At 43.3% G+C, this 27,189-nt stretch overlaps 2 protein-coding genes across 4 annotated transcripts; both read left to right on the top strand.

Annotated features, from left to right (window-relative positions):
• The first annotated feature begins 7,067 nt into the window (after nucleotides 1–7,067).
• LOC126376977 (uncharacterized) lies at nucleotides 7,068–9,103 on the top strand. The gene is made up of 6 exons (XM_050024533.1): nucleotides 7,068–7,142; nucleotides 7,315–7,450; nucleotides 7,948–8,103; nucleotides 8,182–8,313; nucleotides 8,718–8,827; nucleotides 9,010–9,103. Exons 2-6 carry the CDS (start codon nucleotides 7,322–7,324, stop codon nucleotides 9,101–9,103), a joined length of 621 nt encoding a protein of 206 aa, XP_049880490.1. The 5' UTR covers nucleotides 7,068–7,142; nucleotides 7,315–7,321.
• A 3,345-nt stretch (nucleotides 9,104–12,448) lies between these two features.
• LOC126377046 (protein fem-1 homolog A) lies at nucleotides 12,449–27,189 on the top strand. 3 transcript variants are annotated; one of them, XM_050024668.1, is made up of 7 exons: nucleotides 12,449–12,842; nucleotides 13,839–14,792; nucleotides 14,879–14,979; nucleotides 15,281–15,459; nucleotides 15,532–15,750; nucleotides 15,930–16,064; nucleotides 23,766–27,189. In XM_050024668.1, exons 1-7 carry the CDS (start codon nucleotides 12,694–12,696, stop codon nucleotides 23,982–23,984), a joined length of 1,956 nt encoding a protein of 651 aa, XP_049880625.1. In that variant the 5' UTR covers nucleotides 12,449–12,693; the 3' UTR covers nucleotides 23,985–27,189. The 3 variants fall into 3 exon arrangements, with proteins under 3 accessions (XP_049880625.1, XP_049880624.1, XP_049880626.1); XM_050024667.1 differs by having other exon boundaries at nucleotides 15,532–15,756; XM_050024669.1 differs by lacking the exon at nucleotides 15,532–15,750.

The following is a 27,189-nucleotide window of genomic DNA, read 5'->3' as shown; positions in this document are numbered from 1 at the left end:
TAAACCTAAACCTAAACCTAAACCTAAACCTAAACCTAAACCTAAACCTAAACCTAAACCTAAACCTAAACCTAAACCTAAACCTAAACCTAAACCTAAACCTAAACCTAAACCTAAACCTAAACCTAAACCTAAACCTAAACCTAAACCTAAACCTAAACCTAAACCTAAACCTAAACCTAAACCTAAACCTAAACCTAAACCTAAACCTAAACCTAAACCTAAACCTAAACCTAAACCTAAACCTAAACCTAAACCTAAACCTAAACCTAAACCTAAACCTAAACCTAAACCTAAACCTAAACCTAAACCTAAACCTAAACCTAAACCTAAACCTAAACCTAAACCTAAACCTAAACCTAAACCTAAACCTAAACCTAAACCTAAACCTAAACCTAAACCTAAACCTAAACCTAAACCTAAACCTAAACCTAAACCTAAACCTAAACCTAAACCTAAACCTAAACCTAAACCTAAACCTAAACCTAAACCTAAACCTAAACCTAAACCTAAACCTAAACCTAAACCTAAACCTAAACCTAAACCTAAACCTAAACCTAAACCTAAACCTAAACCTAAACCTAAACCTAAACCTAAACCTAAACCTAAACCTAAACCTAAACCTAAACCTAAACCTAAACCTAAACCTAAACCTAAACCTAAACCTAAACCTAAACCTAAACCTAAACCTAAACCTAAACCTAAACCTAAACCTAAACCTAAACCTAAACCTAAACCTAAACCTAAACCTAAACCTAAACCTAAACCTAAACCTAAACCTAAACCTAAACCTAAACCTAAACCTAAACCTAAACCTAAACCTAAACCTAAACCTAAAGCTTGCTTGCTTGCTTGCTTGCTTGCTTGCTTGCTTGCTTGCTTGCTTGCTTGCTTGCTTGCTTGCTTGCTTGCTTGCTTGCTTGCTTGCTTGCTTGCTTGCTTGCTTGCTTGCTTGCTTGCTTGCTTGCTTGCTTGCTTGCTTGCTTGCTTGCTTGCTTGCTTGCTTGCTTGCTTGCTTGCTTGCTTGCTTGCTTGCTTGCTTGCTTGCTTGCTTGCTTGCTTGCTTGCTTGCTAGCTTGCTTGCTTGATTGCTTGCTTGCTTGCTTGCTTGCTTGCTTGCTTGCTTGCTTGCTTGCTTGCTTGCTTGCTTGCTTGCTTGCTTGCTTGCTTGCTTGCTCGCTTGCTTGCTTGCTTGCTTGCTTGCTTGCTTGCTTGCTTGCTTGCTTGCTTGCTTGCTTGCTTGCTTGCTTGCTTGCTTGCTTGCTTGCTTGCTTGCTTGCTTGCTTGCTTGCTTGCTTGCTTGCTTGCTTGCTTGCTTGCTTGCTTGCTTGCTTGCTTGCTTGCTTGCTTGCTTGCTTGCTTGCTTGCTTGCTTGCTTGCTTGCTTGCTTGCTTGCTTGCTTGCTTGCTTGCTTGCTTGCTTGCTTGCTTGCTTGCTTGCTTGCTTGCTTGCTTGCTTGCTTGCTTGCTTGCTTGCTTGCTTGCTTGCTTGCTTGCTTGCTTGCTTGCTTGCTTGCTTGCTTGCTTGCTTGCTTGCTTGCTTGCTTGCTTGCTTGCTTGCTTGCTTGCTTGCTTGCTTGCTTGCTTGCTTGCTTGCTTGCTTGCTTGCTTGCTTGCTTGCTTGCTTGCTTGCTTGCTTGCTTGCTTGCTTGCTTGCTTGCTTGCTTGCTTGCTTGCTTGCTTGCTTGCTTGCTTGCTTGCTTGCTTGCTTGCTTGCTTGCTTGCTTGCTTGCTTGCTTGCTTGCTTGCTTGCTTGCTTGCTTGCTTGCTTGCTTGCTTGCTTGCTTGCTTGCTTGCTTGCTTGCTTGCTTGCTTGCTTGCTTGCTTGCTTGCTTGCTTGCTTGCTTGCTTGCTTGCTTGCTTGCTTGCTTGCTTGCTTGCTTGCTTGCTTGCTTGCTTGCTTGCTTGCTTGCTTGCTTGCTTGCTTGCTTGCTTGCTTGCTTGCTTGCTTGCTTGCTTGCTTGCTTGCTTGCTTGCTTGCTTGCTTGCTTGCTTGCTTGCTTGCTTGCTTGCTTGCTTGCTTGCTTGCTTGCTTGCTTGCTTGCTTGCTTGCTTGCTTGCTTGCTTGCTTGCTTGCTTGCTTGCTTGCTTGCTTGCTTGCTTGCTTGCTTGCTTGCTTGCTTGCTTGCTTGCTTGCTTGCTTGCTTGCTTGCTTGCTTGCTTGCTTGCTTGCTTGCTTGCTTGCTTGCTTGCTTGCTTGCTTGCTTGCTTGCTTGCTTGCTTGCTTGCTTGCTTGCTTGCTTGCTTGCTTGCTTGCTTGCTTGCTTGCTTGCTTGCTTGCTTGCTTGCTTGCTTGCTTGCTTGCTTGCTTGCTTGCTTGCTTGCTTGCTTGCTTGCTTGCTTGCTTGCTTGCTTGCTTGCTTGCTTGCTTGCTTGCTTGCTTGCTTGCTTGCTTGCTTGCTTGCTTGCTTGCTTGCTTGCTTGCTTGCTTGCTTGCTTGCTTGCTTGCTTGCTTGCTTGCTTGCTTGCTTGCTTGCTTGCTTGCTTGCTTGCTTGCTTGCTTGCTTGCTTGCTTGCTTGCTTGCTTGCTTGCTTGCTTGCTTGCTTGCTTGCTTGCTTGCTTGCTTGCTTGCTTGCTTGCTTGCTTGCTTGCTTGCTTGCTTGCTTGCTTGCTTGCTTGCTTGCTTGCTTGCTTGCTTGCTTGCTTGCTTGCTTGCTTGCTTGCTTGCTTGCTTGCTTGCTTGCTTGCTTGCTTGCTTGCTTGCTTGCTTGCTTGCTTGCTTGCTTGCTTGCTTGCTTGCTTGCTTGCTTGCTTGCTTGCTTGCTTGCTTGCTTGCTTGCTTGCTTGCTTGCTTTGGGTTTTGTTAGGTCTGGGTTTTTTTAGGTCTGGCTTTTGTTAGGTCTGGGTTTTGTTATGTCTGGGTTTTGTTAGGTTTGGTTTTTGTTAGGTTCGGGTTTTGTTAGGTTCGGGTTTTGTTAGGTTTTAGGTTTTGTTAGTTTTGGGTTTTGTTAGGTGTGGGTTTTGTTAGGTTTGTGTTTTGTTAAGTTCGGGTTTTTTGGGTTTGGTTTGTTTTGGGTTAGGTTTGGGTAAGGTTTGGTTTCGGTTAGGTTTGGGTTAGGTTTGTGTTAGGTTGGCTTAGGTTTGGGTTTTGGTTTGTTTTAGGTTTGGGTTTAGGTTTGTGTTAGGTTTGGGTTAGGTTTGGGTTATGTTTGGCTTAGGTTTGGGTTTAGGTTTGTTTTAGGTTTGGGTTTAGGTTTGTGTTAGGTTTGGGTTAGGTTTGGGTTAGGTTTGGCTTAGGTTTGGGTTAGGTTTGTGTTAGGTTGGCTTAGGTTTGGGTTTAGGTTTGTTTTAGGTTTGGGTTTAGGTTTGTGTTAGGTTTGGGTTAGGTTTGGGTTATGTTTGGCTTAGGTTTGGGTTTAGGTTTGTTTTAGGTTTGGGTTTAGTTTTGTGTTAGGTTTGGGTTAGGTTTGGGTTAGGTTTGGGTTAGGTTTTGCTTAGGTTTGGGTTAGGTTTGGGTTAAGTTAATGTTAGGTTTGTGTTATGTTTGGTTTAAGTTTTTGTTAGGTTTGCGTTAGGTTTGTTTTGGTTAGATTTAGGTTTGGGTTAGGTTTGGCTTAGGTTTGGGTTAGGTTTGGCTTAGGTTTGGGTTAGGTTAGGTTAGGTTTGTGTTAGGTTTGGCTTAGGTTTGGGTTATGTTTGGCTTAGGTTTGGGTTTAGGTTTGTTTTAGGTTTGGGTTTAGGTTTGTGTTAGGTTTGGGTTAAGTTTGGGTTAGGTTTGGGTTAGGTTTGGGTTAGGTTTGGGTTAGGTTTGGGTTAGGTTTGCGTTCTGTTTGGTTTTTTTTTTTTGTTATGTTTGGGTTAAGTCTTTGTTAGGTTTGTTTTGGTTAGATTTAGGTTTGGGTTAGGTTTGTGTTAGGTTTGGCTTAGGTTTGGGTTTAGGTTTGTTTTAGGTTTGGGTTTAGGTTTTTGTTAGGTTTGGGTTAAGTTTGGGTTAGGTTTGGGTTAAGTTTGGGTTAGGTTTGGGTTAGGTTTGGGTTAGGTTTGGGTTAGGTTTGGGTTAGGTTTGGGTTAGGTTTGGGTTACGTTATTGTTAGGTTTGTGTTATGTTTGGGTTAAGTTTTTGTTAGGTTTGCGTTAGGTTTGTTTTGGTTAGATTTAGGTTTGGGTTAGGTTTGGGTTAGGTTTGGTTTAGGTTTGGGTTAGGTTTGGGTTAGGTTTGGGTTAGGTTTGGGTTAGGTTTGGCTTAGGTTTGGGTTAGGTTTGGGTTATGTTTGGCTTAGGTTTGGGTTTAGGTTTGTTTTAGGTTTGGGTTTAGGTTTGTGTTAGGTTTGGGTTAAGTTTGGGTTAGGTTTGGGTTAGGTTTGGGTTAGGTTTGGCTTAGGTTTGGGTTAGGTTTGGGTTAAGTTAATGTTAGGTTTGTGTTATGTTTGGTTTAAGTTTTTGTTAGGTTTGCGTTAGGTTTGTTTTGGTTAGATTTAGGTTTGTGTTAGGTTTGCGTTAGGTTTGCGTTCTGTTTGTTTTTTTTTTTTGTTATGTTTGGGTTAAGTCTTTGTTAGGTTTGTTTTGGTTAGATTTAGTTTTGGGTTAGGTTTGTGTTAGGTTTGGCTTAGGTTTGGGTTTAGGTTTGTTTTAGGTTTGGGTTTAGGTTTTTGTTAGGTTTGGGTTAAGTTTGGGTTAGGTTTGGGTTAGGTTTGGGTTAGGTTTGGGTTAGGTTTGGGTTACGTTATTGTTAGGTTTGTGTTATGTTTGGGTTAAGTTTTTGTTAGGTTTGCGTTAGGTTTGTTTTGGTTAGATTTAGGTTTGGGTTAGGTTTGGGTTAGGTTTGGCTTAGGTTTGGGTTAGGTTTGGCTTAGGTTTGGGTTAGGTTTGGGTTAAGTGATTGTTAGGTTTGTGTTATGTTTGGGTTAAGTTTGTATTAGGTTTGGGTTAGGTTTGGGTTAGGTTTGGGTTAGGTTTGGGTTAGGTTTGGGTTAGGTTTGGCTTAGGTTTGGGTTAGGTTAAGTTAATGTTAGGTTTGTGTTATGTTTGGTTTAAGTTTTTGTTAGGTTTGCGTTAGGTTTGTTTTGGTTAGATTTAGGTTTGTGTTAGGTTTGCGTTAGGTTTGCGTTCTGTTTGTTTTTTTTTTTTTGTTATGTTTGGGTTAAGTCTTTGTTAGGTTTGCGTTAGGTTTGTTTTGGTTAGATTTAGTTTTGGGTTAGGTTTGTGTTAGGTTTGGCTTAGGTTTGGGTTTAGGTTTGTTTTAGGTTTGGGTTTAGGTTTTTGTTAGGTTTGGGTTAAGTTTGGGTTAGGTTTGGGTTAGGTTTGGGTTAGGTTTGGGTTAGGTTTGGGTTAGGTTTGGGTTAGGTTTGGGTTAGGTTTGGGTTAGGTTTGGGTTAGGTTTGGGTTAGGTTTGGGTTAGGTTTGGGTTAGGTTTGGGTTAAGTTTGGGTTAGGTTTGGGTTAGGTTTGGGTTAGGTTTGGGTTAGGTTTGGGTTACGTTATTGTTAGGTTTGTGTTATGTTTGGGTTAAGTTTTTGTTAGGTTTGCGTTAGGTTTGTTTTGGTTAGATTTAGGTTTGGGTTAGGTTTGGGTTAGGTTTGGGTTACGTTATTGTTAGGTTTGTGTTATGTTTGGGTTAAGTTTTTGTTAGGTTTGCTTTAGGTTTGTTTTGGTTAGATTTAGGTTTGGGTTAGGTTTGGCTTAGGTTTGGGTTAGGTTTGGCTTAGGTTTGGGTTAGGTTTGGGTTAAGTGATTGTTAGGTTTGTGTTATGTTTGGGTTAAGTTTTTGTTAGGTTTGCGTTAGGTTTGTTTTGGTTAGATTTAGGTTTGTGTTAGGTTTGTGTTAGGTTTGTTTCGGTTAGATTTAGGTTTGGGTTAGGTTTGTGTTAGGTTTGCGTTAGGTTTGCGTTCTGTTTGTTTTTTTTTGTTATGGGTTTTTTTAGGTTTAGGTTATGTTAGGTTTGGGTTGTGTTAGTTTTATGTTGTGTTATATTTGGGTATTGTTTGGTTTGTATTCAGTTCTTTATTTTCAAATTTCATATTATTATCAATGAAAATTCATAATATCCCTCTACTGCATCAAAATATCATAGACACCTTCCTTTTTTATTGCTTCTTAGGGTAGTCCTGGTCTCTCCGAAAATTTTAAGACCACTCCCGAGTCGCTAGGACGCCGGGAACGCAAAAAAATCGCCCCCCCACCCTCCCTGTTGCGATTTGTTAGGTAGACGAAATCACATATCTTCATAAGGAAAACTGGTCACAACGTTGTACAAATTGTAGGTTGTAGTATGATTATTGTAAATAAATACAAATGGAATCCCAAGTCTTGGTAAAATTTTATCGCCAGTGCAAAAAAAAATCTAAATGGCAAAAAAAAAAAATGGCCGCCATACAAAATTTTGTTTTTCCAGAAAATGTCTTGGGGGTAAAAATGATGTATAGGGGTGAGATCGGAACGTCATCTTTGAAAACTGCTCCGCATTAGGAAGACATCCTACGGCCTGGCAAACCTATTGCACCTGGAAGTTTTTTGTTTTCACGACACCTATGTACAAATCTTGGTCAAATTCTATCGCCGGTAAAAAAAACAAAATGGCGGAAAAACAAGATGGCCGCCATACGAAGAGGTATGTGGTGCAGTTTCGAACAAACAAGACACGTGGGTCTGTGTGTGTGTGTAAACATGTTCATCAATGATGATCGCTACTAATCATATATCAATATAAATCTTATAATCTGTCTCATCTTATGTCGTCAACCATCGCATTATAACCATAACTTGTTGTAGCATTTACTTAGCCAAGCCCTAACTTAAAAAAAAGGTCATTAGGTCTTGGTTCGGTATTATTTTCTCCAGATTTTACGTTTATCTGGGACTTTGAAATAAGTACTTACTCGTTTCAAAGTCGAATTAAAATCTCTAGAGTAATACCGATCCCGGTTACAAGACCTTATCTTTTGAACATCCCACTCCTAATCATCACCATCCCGGCCTAATGTACATTAGGCCGCCTAACGCGTAGTTCTTTGCCAAGTAAAATTCGATTATTAAAAAAAAAACAACTGTCATGTATCATTAAAACCAATCAAACAAAACGTTAGTACTAGAGATGTTCGTAGTAGTATCTCTTACTAGTCTGTGGTTCTTTATAGACCATTGTGCTGTGCTGTGCCATTGCCATAACCTAAAAAAAAAACCAACAGGTGTTGTTTATTTATTAGGTACATATTTTTTATAAGATAAATAAAAATCATTCATATCTCTCTATCTGATAACTTTTGCTTGAGTAAAATTGTATCTTGTATAATGAAAATAGATGATTTAGCGTAATCAGATATTTGGCAAGTGTGTTGTGAAGAGAATCTTGTAACATCGAGTGTTGTGGGTTGTGAGGAGTGCGATGTCAGCAGGGGCGGTGGTGGTGGTGCGGGCGGCGCGTGCGGCCGACGCAGCGGCGCGCCTGCGGCTACTTCGCGACGGGCTCGCGGACTCACATACCGACGCATTCTTCTACTTTTTCTTCCAAGAGGTAACTTTGCCAACTGTTCTTGGTAGACCATTGTCAACTTTCAACAGATAATAACAGAATAGGGGAATTCTGTTAAGTATTTCAGACGGTGTCTCCGTCAAAGCCACAGTTGTGTACTCTGTGTGATTTATTAATTAAAATGTGCTGATTAATGGAAAATATTAATATTGTTTGTTTTTGATTTCTTTGTAGTCAAGTATATGTATATGCTTCTATCATTTTTATATAATGCTTCTGATTTTGGAATAACTATTTACACAAGTAATGAGAAAATAGGTAATTATCATGTTAAATCTCAACAGCACCATCTTAATTATTTTTGGGTACATAGCCTGGAAAATCCCTCATTCACTATGCAGTTTCATGCACCATATTATATTATCTCAAGCTTTTATCATACATTACTGGGTCACACGCCTTCCCTTAACCATGGTAGTAGTATTTATATGTTGCTGTAATAAAATGTAAAATGTAAAATGTAACAAGTGTTGGCTCAGGTGACGCTGCAGGGCGTGGTGCTGGCGGGCGCGGTACTGTTCATCTTCTGCGGCGTGTCGGCGGCGGCGTGCCTGCTGCTGCTGCCTGTGGCCGCTGTGGTGGTCGCGCTGGCCGTGCGCGCGCACGCCGCGGCCACCGCCGCCGCGTACGAGGCGGTAAGATGACACATGCATGACATACAGTTAGAAGGGTTTTGCAGAAGACGAAAAAAAAACAATATTATTTGTTGTCAGAAACTGCGTAACGAAGCAGCCGGGTGGGTAGCAGAGTTGCGCGGGCCGCTGCTGGTATCGCCGGCCGTCATCGCGCCGGTAGTGCTGGAGCACGAGCTGCGCGGGGATAGCACGGAGCCGCAACATAAAGAGGTACCACCCTGGACATGTTTTCATAAAATGGCCAGAGTATTACGGGCAATTGTGAGGCACATCTCTTTTGACCGCCTCGGATGCTTTGAAGTTGTCGGCTGAACACTAATTAATCACTCGCACGCACTAAATTATCAGCCAAGACAACAAGTGGTAAAGGTTAATATTTATAAACATGATTAAACTACGAAGAGAAACTGGAATAATCGCGTAAAAGAAACCCACAGCTGTAATTATCCGAATCGATACATATAGATCTCCAACTAGTTCAGTTCATCTAGCAATGGATACAAAGGTACAATGGTAAAAGATGAGCGGAGACAGTTAAACAATTGCTCAGTTAAGTGAGATGCCGTATGCGAGCGGCCTCAGGACGCACATGGAAAATGTAAAAAATTGCGCAGGTGGTGGGCACGGTGAGCGTGAGCGAGTACGGCGCGGCGCGGCACGCGTGCTGGGTGTGGGGGCTGGCGGTGCGGCGCGGCTGGCGGCGCCGCGGCGCGGGCGCGGCGCTGCTGGCGGCGGCGGGCGGCGCGGCGCGGGCGGCCGGCTGCGCCGCGCTGCACGCCGCCGCCTCGCAGCTGCAGCCCGCCGCCCGGGCGCTGCTGCACAAGCACGGGTACGTGGCTTGTTGGTCTTCTGTGCTTTTAACGAAATCTGCGTGTGTCGTTAAATGAACGGTTATCGTCGTGACAGGTGGGAGTGTCGCGGCACGTATCACCGGCAGCTGCTGGGCGACGTGCTCACGCTGCCCATGGCGCACCTGGTCGTTGACCTGCCGTACGCATGATCGACGTTTACGAACCGACGTCTTCACCGCACCAGTTGTAACGTCGCCAACATTGTAATAATTTCGATATTAGAATCTCGACGTAGCTTAAGGATACTATTAGAATTAAGAAAATGAATAGACTATTTTAGTACAAATGTTTTTAAATTTTTATATTCTTTATTAATATACGAAATTATAAAAATAGTGGTTTTATTCTTCCTTAACTTACAAATTACCCTATGAATCACATGTGACAATATTCCGTGTTAACAGTGTCCGCGCAGGTCGGTCAATGTATGTGTATGTGCGGCGAGTGCGCGGGCGCCGGCGCCGCGCGGAATATCAGCTGCAGAGTCGACGACATGGCCGCTAGCTGACAACAGATACATATTTTTATTGCCATGAAACACAAGATGTAATTTTTTACTGGTGTGGGTTGTCAAATGCTATAATTTCAATCTTTAACACTGGTCAGCGTTACTATCGAGTCTCATATCAGTGACTGACTGAGCGTTGGCAACCCCAACATTAAATTTATATTTTTTAGTGTGACAACACTTTTGTCACTTCCCTTCCCTTCTTGCTCTCCATTCAACTACTGTAATGTGAACATTTTTTGTACGAATTTAATTAAATTCAGTGAATTTTGCCTACTTCTGGACGTTTCAATCTCAGCCTTCGCCTCAGATAACCAGCCCTCACAGCCATTAGGAATCTAACACCCCAAACCTAACACTGAGTCATTTATCATGAAAACTCAAGAAACCACAAGTACAAAAAAGTATGTAAATCTCAAAATGGGGGTTCCTTTAGTATGTAAGTTTAAAATGAGATGAGATTTTGCGATATTTCACTACCTAAAAAAAAACTGTCATTTTTCAAACGTCGCGGCCTTATGTTCCTTATGGAAGCATCGCTTTTTTTGATAGAAGGGGTAAAGGGCTCAAAGATTAAACCTTGAGACAGTCGGGGTGATGCTTGTCCTTGTGTCTCGGCTGCTGCGCGAGCGCAGCCAGCAGGCGCGACGCCGCCAGCGAGTCGCCCGCGTCCCCCGCGTCGGCCGCCACGCGAGCCGCCAGCTGCAGGGCCAGCCGTCGCGTCCGAGCGTCCATGGGCGGCGTCCGGGGCTCGCTCGACAGGCGCTCCAGCGTCTCCATCGACAACGATTCCATCTCTTCCTGCAAAGATATCGAGCGGTACAGCACGTCACCCGTCGATCGCTACGTCGCGGAAGGAGCGTGCGAGAAGAAGGACCGGACCTCGTCGCCGGGCGGTTGGCCGTCGGGCCGCAGCAGCGCGTAGAGGCCGCGGCGCAGCAGCTCGGTGTGCAGCGCGCTGGCGGGCGGCGGCAGCGCGCGCGTGGCGCCGGCCAGGCGCAGCAGCGCGCGCCCGCCCGCTGCGCCGCGCCCCGCCGCGCGCGCCAGCCGCGCCGCCAGCCGGGCCGCCAGCTGCGTCGCCAGCTGCGCCGCCAGCTGGCCCGCCGGCCGCGCCAGCAGCCGCCGCAGCGCGCGCCTCGCTGCCGTGCCGCGCCCCGCCCACACGCGCGCGCACAGCACGGCCGCGCCGCACTCCAGCTCGTCGTCGCGCCACACGTTGTCGGGGCACGCGGCCGCCGCGCTCAGCCCGCGCGATATACGGTCGCCCAGGGCGAGGCGCGCGGCCGGCCCGGCGTCGTCCCGCAGCGCGGCGGCGAAGCGGCGCGAAGCGTGGGCGGCGGGCGGCGGCAGCGCGGCCAGGAGGCGGCGGGCGGGCGCGGCGGTGACGCCCGGGGCGGGCGGCGGCAGCACCCGCAGCCGGCGCACGGCGGCGGCCAGCGACGCCTCGCCCTCGGAGCCGCTGGACGAGGCGCGGCTGCCGGCCGGCGCCGGGTCCCGCAGCCGCTGCAGCTCGGCCGCCGTGCGCTGCTCGCGCTCGCGCTGCAGGGCCACCTCGCTCGCGGTCGGCATCGCCTCCTGCTTTATCTGGTGTGCACGAATGACACTTTACGCCTCCATACTTTTTCATTATCGATTATCTCTCATTCATTGTCCATTTTATTTAAGATTTTGCAAATATTTTATAAAGTGTAAAAAGGTAAAGTTAAAATCTTACTTCCTGAGATAATGAATGAAAATTTATTGATGGTAGTTCCTCATCGCTTTCTGCGCCGCTCATTATTAATACTCACACGGGTTATTTGTTTAAATATAAGAAAATTTCAAGAATTCTTATTTATTCTCTTTGCTTTCAACACGAACAGCATTCAACAGCTGTTTGTTTTGACAGTTATTTTTTTAACTTCGCTCTTAAGAAAGGCAAACGGATTAGACACATGCAGCCTTTTTGGAAGTCATTGCGATTTCTGATGAACTCGTTGGATTTTCCATTCGATATTTTTTTGATGAGTTCAATAATAACAGCAATAACACAAAGACTTGTCTGACCTCTCAACTCAGAAGGATGTTTCTTTACGCACTATGGTGTACATGACATGTACACATAGCTGTAGGCGTAGCGGTGAACAAAACATTTCTTCGGCGGGAAACGGGAACGGGACAGTTGCTTTCTTCATTGAGTAATCTAAATAATTAATACGAAGTGGTGTTTTGTGGTTAATGATCGCATTAAGTTAGTCGGAAGACATTCGCGAGTGTTATTATATTGGAGTATTCAATAAACAAAGTGTATCTGCCTATTTTCGCTTCGTGGCGGGAAGCCGCTTCATAACTCAAAAGTTTATGCGGACTTTTGAGTTAATTCGTTTGGGGTTCGGAGTAGGAGTCTACTCCGAGGGTGGGGGCTTAGGTTTCATCATCATCACCTTTCATCATTTCATTAATCATCAAGAAAAAAAATACGTCAGACATGGCTGTATGGGCATAGTTCCCTTTGCCTTACCCTTCGGGGAAAACCAAAACAAAAAAAAAGGCTTTTCGGCGGGAAACGGGAACGGGACAGTTGCTTTCTTCATTGAGTAATCTAAATAATTAATACGAAGTGGTGTTTTGTGGTTAATGATCGCATTAAGTTAGTCAGAAGACATTCGCGAGTGTTATTATATTGGAGTATTCAATAAACAAAGTGTATCTGCCTATTTTCGCTTCGTGTCGGGAAGCCGCTTCATAACTCAAAAGTTTATGCGGACTTTTGAGTTAATTCGTTTGGGGTTCGGAGTAGGAGTCTACTCCGAGGGTGGGGGCTTAGGTTTCATCATCATCATTCATCACCTTTCATCATTTCATTAATCATCAAGAAAAAAAAATACGTAAGACATGGCTGTATGGGCATAGTTCCCTTTGCCTTACCCTTCGGGGAAAACCAAAACAAAAAAACAAAAAAAAAAAAATGTCTATGGAACAAAATGACAACAGCCATCAAAAACAATGCCGAAACTCATGCCGAAATCATATATATCTAATGATATATAGCAAACAAACAAAGCTGTTATCAGTGTCATCTATCTGTCAAACTGGATCAATCGAATCGAAGCAAATCGAAGTGTCAACAAATTAAAAAGACGTTCCGTCCTTTGTTCATTTTGTTTTGGAATTCGACGCAATTAGTGGTAGTTGTGTGGTGCGTGAGAAGTGCGTGGTGATCAAGGCTTGGAGCTGGCGAGCGAGGGCAGCATGTGGGAGGAGGGCGCGAGCGGCGACGGTAGCAGCAACAAGGCGGAGAGCAAGCAGCATGACGCCTTGTTCAGCGAGCTGATGCAGGAGTGCAAGCACAGCGCGCCCGGCGCCCGCCTCTCTGCGCGCCTCCGCACCGCGCTCGAGAGGTATACCACACCACACACATCGATTTGTGACCAATATAGTGAGGGCCAGTATTTGTCCTTTACATTTTTCAAATACTTTACCACCTAGTACAGATGCTATAATGATACGACAGTATGGCATTTTGTCACAAAAACCATCATCATCAGTCTATTAATATCACCATCCACTGTTGGGTCTAGTGTATTTGTTACCTCATTTCTAGGATCCACAATAAATAAACAAAGATAGACCTCACAGAGATCACTCTGTTTCTGGGATGCCCAAATATCAATTTGGGCATAATGTGACATTTTTTCAAAATAAAAGTCTTGTGTTGCTTGTGATTTTATTCAGAACTCTAAGGCAATGAAAAAATGCCATAAATTGTTCTTAGCCAACATAATAATAACTTAACATAGTACCACACCTGTATCCGTGAAGCGGTAGTCAGAGATGTATTACTATACACCTATACCTATGCACCCACTCTTCGACAGATCTGAAGTCCCATGTAATAGGGGGCGAGCCTATCGCCATTATCTGGGCACAAATCCCAGAAAGCAAGTGATATCAATTATCTATGATCAAACATGAATTGAAACTCATAATGTTGAATTCAGTAGTAGTACCACTTAAAACAATTAGTAATAATGATTTTGTAGAATTATAATTCAATTCTTGATTCTTGATTAATGGTTTTTGTTGCATAATTACAAATAGCATGAGTAAGACCAATTAACATGTAAGCCTGTTTGTAATTTACTGAGTTATATGTTAGCAAGCTGGTTAGTTTTGGTCAGCATTTGTAGAGATTTTATTAGTACTTTTACTCAAGTTTGAGTGCAGATGTATCGTGTAATATTGAGAGATCTGTACAAAGAAAGACTTAAAGGCTTGAAGTTTCAGCAAAGAGGCATCTAGCAATGAAACAATTAAAAAAGCAATATTGTAAATAGATGTAACGCAGGGTAGTCGCTGTGGTGCGATGTGACGTGTGCCGTGTGCCGTGGTTGCAGGCTGCGGCCGGAGCAGCGGCGCGGCGTGGTGTCGCGCATGCGCGACGGCTGCGCGCCGCTGTTCGTGGCGTGCAAGCGCGGCAACGTGGAGATCGTGGAGTACCTGGTGCACGTGTGCGACGCCGAGCTGGAGCAGCGCGGCGTGTACGAGGTGGCGGACGAGCGCAGCGTGCACACGGTGACGCCGCTGTGGTGCGCCGCCGTGGCGGGCCGCCTCGAGGTGCTGCGCGTGCTGGCCGACGCGGGCGCCGACGTGGACGCGGGCTCCGACTCGGGCTCCACGCCCGTGCGCTCCGCCTGCTTCATGACGCACGAGGACGTGGTGCGCTTCCTGGTGGCGCGCGGCGCCGACATCCACCGGCCCAACCACAACGGCGGCACGTGCCTCATCAACTCGGTGCAGTCGGTGCGCCTGTGCACGTTCCTGCTGCAGCACGGCGCCGCCGTGGACGCGCGCGACATGCAGCTGAAGACGGCGCTGCACTACGCCATCCAGGAGCACCGCGTGGAGACGGCGCGCCTGCTGCTGGAGGCCGGCGCCGACCCGCACCTGCAGTCCCGCGCCGGCGACGACGCGCTGCGCACGGCGTGCCTCAAGGGCGCGGCGCAGATCGTGACGCTGCTGATGTCGCGCGTGCGCTACGGCGCGGCGCGCGCCGCCGACGCCTACGAGCTGCTGGGCGCCACGCAGCTGGACGAGTTCAACGACGCGCACGCGGCGCTGGCGGCCTGGCGCCGGGCCACGTGCCTGCGCCACGCCCGCGGGGCCTACGCCGCCAAGCGGCCCGCGCGGCCGCCGCGCCCGGCGCTGGGCGGCGCCCGCGAGTGGCGCTCGCTGGCCGAGCTGGACGCCGCGGCCACCGACATGGACGCGCTGCGCACGCAGGCGCTGCTCGTGGCCGAGCGCGTGCTGGGGCCCGACCACAAGGACACCGTCTTCCGGCTCATGTACCGGTAAGCCACGTACCCGGCACCCGGCGGCGCCCTCGCGGTTCCCGTGCTCGAGGCTTGATCTGGGACTTTTCACTTTTACGTTGCAGAGGCGCGTCGTATGCGGATGCGTTCCGCTACCAGCGCTGCATCGACCTGTGGATCTGGGCGCTGCAGATCCGCATCGAGAAGGACACGCTGCTTTACACAGGTTTATTTGCCGTTCGGTCACGTTCACAAACAAGTGGTTACAAAATAGTGATGAAGACATTTTTCTTAATTTTATTTAATATTTGGGAGACCAGCAGCTCTTAAAAACTATAGAAAACAAATCACACTTAAAAACTTAAAGTTAATAACAGGTTAAATAACCTATATAAAACAGAGAGAGAACTTAAAACTTGACTTAGGACATATAAAAATGCTTAGTATATAAGAAAGTGACAAAATAATTGCATAAAAATATGATCGTTTATGTCCGTGAGTGACGTGAGTGTCGTCGGTGTCCCCAGACACGTGCCACACGGCGTGCGCGCTGACGCGGCTGATGCTGGACGCGCGGCTGGGCCGGCTGGAGCGCGGCCGCGGGCTGCCGCGCCACGAGGACGTGATGGCCGTGTTCCAGCTGCTGGCCACGCACCTGCCGCTGGCCAGGGACGCGCTGCTGCAGAATCCCATGCACAAGAAGCAGGTGCCCACTGCCGCCCCCCCGCCGGACGAATGTGTCGAGTGTGTCGCCTAACGAGTGTGGTGTGCGCCGCAGGCCGACACGTACGACCGCGCGCTGCGCTGCGTGACGCACGTGGCGTGGCTGCTGCTGCGCACGGCGGCGGGCGCGGCGCAGCGGGCGGCGGTGCGCGCGGCCGTGCGGCGCCTGGCGGCCGCCGACGTGCGCTCGGCGCACACGCGCGACACGCTGCTGCACCTGTGCGCCTCGCGGCTCAACGTCATCCGCTCCACCTACTTCGCCGACGAGATCCAGGTGCCGGTGAGGACCCGCCCGCTGGGTCGCACGCTCGGCCGTGTGCGGCCCACGGCCGATGTATCGCTCTAGGCTGACACTTACGCCCGCATGTTTAGTCACATACTCCCGTGTCCTAGAACGATCCTAGTATTCTCTTGGCTTTGACGACCGAGTAAACCCTGGCCCTGTCGCGGCAGCCCATCTTCCCGTCGGTGGAGGTGGTGCAGCTGCTGCTGGAGTGCGGCGCCTCGGCCCAGACCCGCAACGAGGCCCGCTCCACGCCGCTGCACGTCGCCGCCATACACTACAACTTCTCCACGGAACTCGTCGAGGTACGATATTATATAATATTGAGTAGACGAGAGGACGGTCGAGAAACAAAAACTATCACAAAACAATAGATTGGCGATCGGATGAGATGCTTTACCGTTCTTCGGAGTACAGGCTTCCTCTCTTAAAAAAATATAAAGAAATTTGTATGAAAATATTTTCTCCATGCTTATTAATTTTAAATAATATTGTCACGATATGTTAAACGACACATACGTTCGTAGCTTTGTTATTAGGTGAAGGGCGCGTGACGTGATTCTACGTACGTATTAATAAAATATGCAAAAAAAATTATGACTATAACCATATAACATTATTCACTACGACAAGAAACGTATATAACCATTAGTTTGGCTTATATTGGATAAACGATTTTTCATTTATTTTGTTAACAAATAAAATATAACAGGTGTGTTATTTAAAGCATCGTCAGAATATTTATTACTATGACACTAAACGTCTATGACCACTATTTTGAACATTACCTATTAGATTTCAGAAAAATCTAGTTTACATAAGTACCTACACTTTGTCGAAAAAAAGTTTTATCTGGCGACAACTACCTAAAAGACGTAATATGGTAGTCAATCACTTAACCCATTATTATAAACAAAAATAGGTTTGCGTTTGACCATCTACAACCTGCTATCTCACCTGATGGTAGCACTGTTTTAAAAAAGAATAAGTAGACAAAAACGGTAGTGGGGCGACAGAGGTACTGTGCTATCGGCCTAATAGCACCAGGATATTGTGATCGGCATAAATGCAAAGAACAACTGCTTGACTCCTGTCCGAGTTCGATACAAGCCAAAGTATCAGTCATAGACGTTATGTGTTATAGTAAAAATATGTTTTAAGTATTCTACCAAAAGATTCGACTTATTTTGTTTCGCTGACTGACATTTTCACATTTAAACCAGAACGGAGAGAGAGACGAATAAAAGTCAAAATAATGGTCATAGATGTTTTGCGCCAGAGTAATGAATGTTCTAATGTTTCTTTGTTATACATAGTACTGCACTTTTTTTCTAAAAACACTTTATTTTAAACAAAATAAATGAAAGATCAAGATTTCTAAAATAAAATAAAAGCTAAACTAATGATTATACATGTTTGGTGTCATAGTAAAAAATGTCAATAGGCTTATATTCAATAGTCTCGATATGGTTTTCTTGCTGGGCGCGGCACTTTTCACATTGGAAATAAAACGTAAAGTCCAAATAATGGTCATAGAAGTTTTGTATTATACTAAAAGATATTAAAAAGCAGCTACTCCATAGGATGTAGTATTTTCGCTGGCCGCGGCATTTTCACATATTAAGCAAAATGGAAAGTCCAATAAACGTCAAAATAATGTTCATAGAAGTTTCGCGCTATAGTAATAAATATTCTAACGGTCCTTCGTAACACGGTTGTATCACTTCTTTGGTGTTGTTGTGTATAAAACTACTGTTACAAATTGAATAGAACCAGTCGCAATGCAAACCTCAATCTAACAAGGTGTCTTATTATTTTTTTCCTCAAAACCAACAAACGTTGTGAACCTTAAACACTCAAACATAGTGGTCATAATCGAGCCGGATCAATCAGCAACCAGACGGTGATTAGAAGCGCCCGGCCGCATAGGTACCAAGTCTTATCGCCGATGAGACATAAGGAAGGAGACACACCGGGTGAATCAAATATTTTTAACGATGTCAACAACAACTGCAGAAACAGTTATTGATCAATTGGAATCACTACTAGACTTGATTACCAAGGCGCAAACAAACTTCAAGAAGTGCCCTAAAACTCGTTTAACACGTGGATATTTAGAAGCAAGACTGAAATGTGTTGACGAATATTGGCATAACTTCCATACTGGACATCAAGAGCTATTCAAAATGACAACCAAGCAAGAGCGATCCACGATGCCTTATTTTGTAGAAGATAGATATAGTCAGTGTGAAGAAATTTATCTTAACCTAAAGGCCGATATATCGGATTTGCTTCATATTTCAATGGCACCAAAGCCCTTAATGTCAACATCATCGTCTTCACCACTTAAAGGTACTTCACAGACGGAGAAAATCGTAGAAGTCAAGTTGCCCAGGATCAATTTACCGAATTATTCAGGAGCCTATGAAGAATGGCAATCATTTGAAGATACATTTACTTCATTAATACACAATAACAAGTGTCTCAGCGATGTGCAGAAGCTACATTATTTAAAATCGTGCGTAATCGGCGAAGCGAAGAACACAATCAAGCATTTTCAAGTAACGGAAAGAAATTACAAACCGGCATGGGAAAGTCTGAAGTCTAGATACAGTCAAAAACGGCTTATTGTCAATGCTATCTTGAAGAGACTATTTTTATTGAAGAAGATGACCACACAATCTTCTGTGCAACTCAAGGCACTAATTGATAACACTAAAGAATGTCTCAATAGTCTAAAGTCATTGAATATTGTCATCGAATCTTGGGACCCGGTAATTATATTTCTGCTAGTTCAGAAATTGGATCAAGATTCACATAAAGAATGGGAGAACTATGTGAGTGAAAGAAACGCCGCGACTTTACCTACTCAGAGTCAATTTTTTCAATTCTTGGAAAGCCGAATTTGTACACTTGAATTAACAACTGCTATTTCCACACCGAGGGAAAAACCCAAAGTGCAAACTATTACTGCTTCAGCTGCGACGACTGCTTCAACGCCTACATGCAGGATCTGCAACGAACAACACTACCTCTGCCACTGCAAAGAGTTCGGAAAATGGAGTGCAGAGAGGAGATCCGAATATGCGAAGGAAAATCACCTTTGTTACAACTGTCTTGCTATAGGACACTCAGTTTTCAACTGTAGGCAAGGGACAACTTGTAAGATTTGCAATAAGCGCCATCATTCGCTTTTGCATTCATTTAAGAAGAAGGAAGACTCAGTGAATGCAGAACAAACATCTCTACATGCAAACATTGCTGACGACCAAGAAGATGATACTGATATTGTAGGAGTATCAGTTGCTACACATTTTTCTAATGCTAAGCATCACAGAGCATTATTAGCCACAGCTATTGTACCTGTAAGAAACAGCTCAGGACAAAGTACAATACTGAGAGCTTTGGTCGATCAGGGGTCACAGGCTACCTTTGTTAGTGAGAGAGCGGCTCAAATGTTGAAACTCAAAAAATCACCAATTCGAGGTACAGTTACTGGAGTTGGTTCAACGAAGACAAAAGTCAGTCATGTGGTACAGTTGGAAGTATTATCTAGTTACGAGAAGTCATTCATGCTTCCAATACGAGCATATGTTTTATCAACACAGCTGACTTCACACTTGCCATGCAAGAAAATCACACCTATGAAATGGTCACACCTAGACGGACTCAACCTGGCTGATCCAGAGTACTTCACACCAGGTAAAATAGATATGCTGCTAGGAATAGATGTTTACACTGAGATTTTGAAGAACAACCTGATCAAAGGGCCCCCAGGAACTCCATGTGCGCAAGAAACCAGCTTGGGATGGATTTTGTTCGGGAATATAAGTGATGCACACTCAGAAGAAGAAACTGTTGTAATGCACCATCACCTGGATCTCGACATACATGACATACTTAAAAATATGTGGGATGTAGAACACACAAATAAAAGAAAATTTACAGCCGAAGAGAAACTGTGTGAAGAGATATATGATACTACACAATCCAGGACTTCAGATGGACGTTATGTTGTTAAAATACCTTTAAAGACAAACGATACAGTAAAAGAAGTAGGTGAAACAAGAAATATTGCATTGAAGAGATTAAATCATCTGGAAAGAAAATTTGAGAAGAATCCAAAACTAAAGCAAGAATACAAGAAGGTAATAGAAGAGTACATAGAGCTAAATCATATGGAAGAAGTTCCAGAAGAAAAGAAAAATAACCCAGCAATATATCTACCGCACCACGCAGTCCTAAGAGAGGATAAAGAAACGACGAAATTGAGAGTAGTCTTTGATGGATCTTGTAAAGGCTCAAATAATAAATCATTCAATGAAGAACAATTAGTGGGTCCACAGCTGCAAGAAGATTTAAGGAGTATTCTGATGAGGTGGCGCATGAAACCAATCTGCTTTGTTGCAGACATACAAAAAATGTATAGACAGATTCTTGTCACCAAAGAAGATGTAGATTACCAAAGACTGTTATGGAAAAACGACAACAGAGAGGAAGCCAAGGAGTATCGTCTATTACGAGTGACCTTTGGTACGTCTTCTGCGCCTTACCTCGCAGTTAAAACCTTGATGCAACTTGCTGAAGACGAGGGCAATGAAAAGGGATACTCAAGAATAGCTCGAGTCATAAAAGAAGATTTTTTCGTTGATGACTGCATGAGCGGGTGTGATACATTGGAAGAAGCTAAAGAAGTTAGTAAAGAACTTACTCGTGTCCTACAAAAGGGTGGTTTTACTCTTCAAAAGTGGGCATCAAATAGTACCGAGTTCATGAATGAAATCCATCCCTCACTCAGATGTGCTAATGCCAACAAGGCCATACATTCTGAACGTGTTACCAAAACTCTCGGACTTACATGGAACATGGCGACTGATTCATTCCATTATTTGACCAGTCTTTCAACCTTACCTGAAACCATATCAAAAAGGAGTGTACTTGCCGATGTCCAACGCCTGTTCGATCCATTGGGTTGGCTTGGACCTGCAATAATACCTGCAAAAATGTTTATTCAAAAATTATGGCTTCATGGTTGTTATTGGGACGACGTGTTAAGTAAAGATCTTGAAGAAGAGTGGTTAAGACTAAGAGAGAGTTTTAAACATCTTGAAAGGGTTCAAATTGATAGATGGCTAAACACCAGAGAAGATGAAACATGTGTAACACTCCATGGCTTTTGCGATGCATCCGAAAAGGGATATTGCGCCGTAGTATATTCAAGAGCTGAATCCATGTGTCATGGAATTAAGTCACGACTTATAGCATCAAGAACACGAGTGGCTCCAATACGACCTGTCTCAATACCAAGACTTGAACTTCTCGGTGCATTACTTCTTGCACAGCTTTTAACGTTTGTGAGGGAAGCCATGAGAATTTCCAAAGACAAAATATTTGCATGGACAGATTCCACAGTGGTTTTGTCTTGGATAAACGGAGATCCTAATCGTTGGAAAACGTATGTCAGCAACCGAGTTGTAGAGATTTTAGATAACACTGATAAGGAACAGTGGTTCCATGTTACGTCAGATGAGAATCCAGCGGATTTGGGATCAAGAGGTACAACCTTACAATTACTTATCAAGAATAAATTATGGTGGAGTGGACCAGAATGGTTACAAAATAAGGACATACAATTTAGACGACCAAACATCACACCAACTAACATAGAAAGCAAGAAAGATTTACAAGCGAACTTAAAAATAGAGAATCCTGAGAGGGAAGAATTAAATTATGACACATTACAAGAATTGCTAAAGGTTATTGTATACTGCAAAAAATTTCTAAATAGCAAAAGGAATCCCGAAAAGATAGATCAAAAAATTACGACAGAAGAATTCGAAGATGCTATGATTTCATGCATAAGAATATCTCAAGGAAAGGAATATAAGGAAGAACTAGAGAGATTAAAAACAAATAGACCAGTGAAGAGAAGTAGCAAATTAAGATCGCTGAATCCCTATCTTGATAGCCACAATATTATCAGGGTGGGCGGCAGGTTAAGAAACTCAGATTTGGACGAAAGTGCGAAGCATCCTATAGTTCTTGGCAATAAAGATCAACTAACACAATTGATACTGGCAGACGCACATAAAAGGACACTTCACGGTGGGATACAACTCATGCTCTGCTATCTTAGATCCAAATACTGGATAATACACGCGAAGAATTCTGTGAAGGCGTATATTCACAAATGTATCGTATGCGCGAGAATGAAAGCCTTAAACAGAGTTCAGATTATGGGAGATCTTCCAAGTGTTCGCACTACTCAAGCAAGACCATTCCTTCATAGTGGAGTTGACTTTGCCGGTCCTTTATCGATTCTTATGTCAAAGGGAAGAGGAGCAAAGTCATTGAAGGCCTATATCGCCATCTTTATCTGTATGGCTACAAAAGCCATCCATTTGGAGCTGGTAGGCGATCTTACCTCAGAAGCATTTATTGGAGCATTTCATCGGTTTGTAGCTCGACGAGGCAGATGTACTCATATTTGGAGTGACCAAGGACGGAACTTTATTGGAGCTGAAAAGGAATTACTCAATGCATGGAACGACGCTAAACTTGAACTCCCAGATGACCTTGTTGAGAAGTTGGCGTCAGATGGAACCCAGTGGCACTTTATACCACCATATAGCCCCAATTTTGGAGGTCTGTGGGAAGCTGGAGTCAAATCCGTTAAATTCCACTTGAAGAGAGTTTTAGTAGCAAATCTCACCTTTGAAGAAATGACAACAACACTTTGTCAAATCGAGGCTTGTCTCAATTCTCGTCCATTGACATGTATAGACACCACCGACACCGACGTCATAGAACCGCTTACACCTGGACACTTCTTGATCGGTGAAGCTCCGGTGAATATACCCAGTCCTGACTTGCGAGATGTTAACGTCGGCAGACTATCACGCTGGCAACTTACACAAAGACTTGTAAGAGATTTTTGGCATAGATGGCAATCTGAATATCTCACGAGACTTCAAGAACGTCCTAAATGGATGAAACATCAAAAGGAATTCGATCTTGGTGACATCGTTCTTCTGAAAAATGATCAACTTCCCCCTGGAAAATGGTCGCTTGGCCGTATAGTTGAGAAGCATCCCGGGAAGGATAATGTCACTAGAGTATATAGTATAAAAAGTAATGGAAATGTAATTAAAAGATCGGTATCAAAAATATGTGCGCTTCCCATAGACAAATCATAAATAATTTAAATATATAAAGCTAAAGTATATAATATTATGTACAAAATATATAATATTGTTAGTAATATCAAATACTTAGATTAAATAATTTTGCATGAAGTTTTAAATTTAAAATATTTTGCTCAGTGTATCACCTTCCTAATATGTTGTTTATTAGTTGTTTACGCATAACTTGCATTATTTTTTGCTCCGGTCGCGTTCATTCTATTGTATTCATATCGTATAAATTCTTTGAACATGTTAACTACCTGATATAAGTTAATATTTAGATGTTATTTGTAATATGTAAAATTTGGTTATTTGTAAAGGATCTATGCCCTTTACGGTGGGCGGTATGTTGTGTATAAAACTACTGTTACAAATTGAATAGAACCAGTCGCAATGCAAACCTCAATCTAACAAGGTGTCTTATTATTTTTTTCCTCAAAACCAACAAACGTTGTGAACCTTAAACACTCAAACAGGTGTGAAAAAAAAATGTATGAGAAATCTAGATATAGAAAATCCAGTTAAAGCCAAATTTGTGGTCTTACACGTTCGGTGTCACACAAAAAAATGATCAGAGGGATCTTCTTTATAGCTTCGACATGATTTCTTTTCTCTAGCCGGCACTTTCACATTTGCGCCGGGCGGGGGGTATGGAAAGCCGATGATCTCCTTTAAAATATTTGAAGAATAATATGTTTTTTCTATAAAGTTTTTCGAGAAAATAAACTACTGTAAGGGGTATAAAATAAGCATCTGTAATTTTTGTAATACTTGTCCGCCAACTGTCAAGTAGGCAAGTTTTGACACGTGGTCTGCGGGCAGGCGCTGGTCCGCGGCGGCGGGCACCTGGACACGCCCAACCGCTTCGGCGACTGCGCGGCCGAGCTGGTGGCGCTCAACCGCGCGTCGCGCGTGCGCGTGCTGCAGCACGTGTCGCTGCGCTGCTGCGCGGCACGCGCGCTGCTGCGGGCCGGCACGGTGCCGCCGCCCGGCGTGCTGCCCGCCACGCTCGAGGCCTTCCTCGACCTGCACCGCGCCTGAGCGGCACGTGCGCTGCTGCAGCCCGGCACCCGCGCGACACACTCGATGTCGACTGTGGCTCCACGTATACGTAAATCTCAAAAACATAATTACATCGTGTGACGGTTTGTCATTTCACAAAAAAAATCGACGCCTAAAGGGCTAATCTATTCTTGTTACATATCCATCTTAAAGTGGACAAATAATACAACGCCAAAATAATCATTATAGTATATGTTGTAAAGATTACAGTTAGATTAATTTATGGCTTACATGAGTTGTCACATTTAACAGTACAGTTTACTTAATAGACATTTTTATAAACTATAGTACATTGTTCACTGAGGGAGCAAATTGATCGATTACCAATGAGGGTGTAGTTTGATACACGCCAGTTGGAAACAGCACATAGTACTTTATACTACACCTACAAGGAAAATAGATAATATTTTTGTATAACCATTTTCATATTAAAAATTCATATACAATCAATATGGCAAGTCGCGCGCGATTGTTATTTGTAATAATATTGTTGTATATGTTATTTTTTAAATATTTACAGCCGCACGCAGCGCCCCCTACCACATACAATTTTGCCGCACACCCTGTTTGTCATTTGACATTGAAAATTTAGAATGCGAGCGGGATTGGGATTTTCAAACACTTTTCTCCTCCACTTAATTTGTATGTCATGTTGACAATGTCGTATTTTGTGCAAATATATTAACATTGATTGTGATCTCAATAAAGTTCATTGACATGAGCCCACACCCTTTTCAAAAAAAGAAGACGCCGAATAGGTGTAGTATGAAACAATTATTATTACTTTAATATCGTAAGTACATTATATCATATTATTATGTGGAATACAAACTATGTGTCTTTCATTATATTCGTGACATAGAGCAACGTTATTTAGAAGTATTCATATTGACAATTGTAAATGTAGTTTAGATATTTAAATTATTATGTACGTATATATTAGCGGGGCTGTGTCCTCCACTAAATTGTGATAAAGTATTATTTATTGTGTGCGTTACCCCAGCAAGAAAGTATCTCCTAGAGTTATATGAGTAGAACGTATAGTTGGTGCCTTATCTGCTGTAAATGTGCCCCCACATAAAAAATGTGTGCCCCCTGTCGTTTCGAAAAAAAATCGAAAAAACGATTCTTGCTGGGGTAACGTTTTTCTAGCAGGAAAATTCTAAACGAATGATCGGAGAGAGAAAAACTGTGCATGGCCAGATAGCTTATATGTGTGCCAAAATGTGCCCCCAAAAATAAAATCTGTGCCCCTTCAGATTTTCGAGATATTGCATTTCCTGCTGGAGTAACGTTTTGATGAATAGTATATCTCTAAAACCATTGCATGTGCCCCTGTAGAATAAACATACGCGAGTAGCTCTTAATGTGTGCCCCTTTGTGCCCCAATTAGATTTTAGAAAATATTTATAGTTTTCAAGTTATCGCGGTTTTATGAAAACCCGAAAAAACATCGCAGCGCCTAAATGAGACAAGGCATAACTTCGCTGAAAACTGTATTCGGTCTTTCTTGACGCTAATAATAACCATACAAAGTTTCAAAAATGTTCATGCATGCGTTTTTGAATAATCTTGCTAAAAGTAAAAACGATGGTGTCATAACTTTGACGGCAAAATACAAGGAACTGGCACAATCCCAGATGTGTAGGTGTAAACCAAAATCTTGTGCCTTTAGTCAAAAATATATGGTGAAAATATTGAGCTTCAAATGTTACGCATTAAGTAAATATAAACAAAAAACCAAAATATGTAAACAACGGCTGGTTATCCGACCAAATTTGAATGACTACTAAAAAGCGACGGATTCATACATATCGATGACCTTCTTTACTTTACTCACTAACCGGTTCACACGTGTTGTGCCTGAGTACACTGAAGTAGAAAAGTAATAACTAATAAAATAAAGTTTTTATTGGATTATATTTTAATAGCTGTTTCTATGACCTTACACATGATTAAGTACATTTATAAGAGCCATTTTCAAATAAAATGTACATGTGAATAACATGCTCAAAATCGTGACCAAACTGTTTTGTGACATACCTGTATTTTTATACTAATGTAAATAATAATTTCCACATCAACAAGCTGTTTCATTTATATAGTCACAAGGTGCATTTAATATATTTTTTAATTAGCCCTCAAAACTTTTGAACGCGACTGTAAGGACAACAGCTTAGGTATAATACGTCCAATAAAGAAGGTCCTCGTTAAGTATGAATCCGTCGCTTTTTAGTAGTCATTCAGATTTGGTCGGATAACCAGCCGTTGTTTACATATTTTGGTTTTTTGTTTATATTTACTTAATGCGTAACATTTGAAGCTCAATATTTTCACCATATATTTTTGACTAAAGGCACAAGATTTTGGTTTACACCTACACATCTGGGATTGTGCCAGTTCCTTGTATTTTGCCGTCAAAGTTATGACACCATCGTTTTTACTTTTAGCAAGATTATTCAAAAACGCATGCATGAACATTTTTGAAACTTTGTATGGTTATTATTAGCGTCAAGAAAGACCGAATACAGTTTTCAGCGAAGTTATGCCTTGTCTCATTTAGGCGCTGCGATGTTTTTTCGGGTTTTCATAAAACCGCGATAACTTGAAAACTATAAATATTTTCTAAAATCTAATTGGGGCACAAAGGGGCACACATTAAGAGCTACTCGCGTATGTTTATTCTACAGGGGCACATGCAATGGTTTTAGAGATATACTATTCATCAAAACGTTACTCCAGCAGGAAATGCAATATCTCGAAAATCTGAAGGGGCACAGATTTTATTTTTGGGGGCACATTTTGGCACACATATAAGCTATCTGGCCATGCACAGTTTTTCTCTCTCCGATCATTCGTTTAGAATTTTCCTGCTAGAAAAACGTTACCCCAGCAAGAATCGTTTTTTCGATTTTTTTTCGAAACGACAGGGGGCACACATTTTTTATGTGGGGCACATTTACAGCAGATAAGGCACCAACTATACGTTCTACTCATATAACTCTAGGAGATACTTTCTTGCTGGGGTAACGCACACTTATTTATTATGTCTGTTGGCGAGTGAAACGAACAATGGTAGCGATCAGTGCATGCATCGTCGTGTACGCATATAATTATTGTAATTAGTCAATGGCGGGAGCGCCCGCCTGTACTCTCTATGATAAATAAAACAATTATTGGATTA

The sequence above is a fragment of the Pectinophora gossypiella genome, chromosome 22, assembly GCF_024362695.1.
Source record: "Pectinophora gossypiella chromosome 22, ilPecGoss1.1, whole genome shotgun sequence".
Lineage (NCBI taxonomy): Eukaryota > Metazoa > Arthropoda > Insecta > Lepidoptera > Gelechiidae > Pectinophora > Pectinophora gossypiella.
Note: the sequence above shows the minus strand (reverse complement) of the source record. Positions and strands in the feature narration are given on the sequence as shown.

Bases quoted from the DNA above. Each gene is read 5' to 3' on its own strand.
- LOC126376977 (XM_050024533.1), top strand. From the start codon at position 7,322: ATGTCAGCAGGGGCGGTGGTGGTGGTGCGGGCGGCGCGTGCGGCCGAC. The intron at 8,104-8,181 runs GTAAGATGACAC...ATTTGTTGTCAG, and splicing joins CCGCCGCCGCGTACGAGGCG to AAACTGCGTAACGAAGCAGC. The intron at 8,314-8,717 runs GTACCACCCTGG...AAAATTGCGCAG, and splicing joins CGGAGCCGCAACATAAAGAG to GTGGTGGGCACGGTGAGCGT.
- LOC126377046 (XM_050024667.1), top strand. From the start codon at position 12,694: ATGTGGGAGGAGGGCGCGAGCGGCGACGGTAGCAGCAACAAGGCGGAG. The intron at 14,793-14,878 runs GTAAGCCACGTA...TTTACGTTGCAG, and splicing joins GTCTTCCGGCTCATGTACCG to AGGCGCGTCGTATGCGGATG. The intron at 15,757-15,929 runs GTGAGGACCCGC...CTGTCGCGGCAG, and splicing joins CCGACGAGATCCAGGTGCCG to CCCATCTTCCCGTCGGTGGA.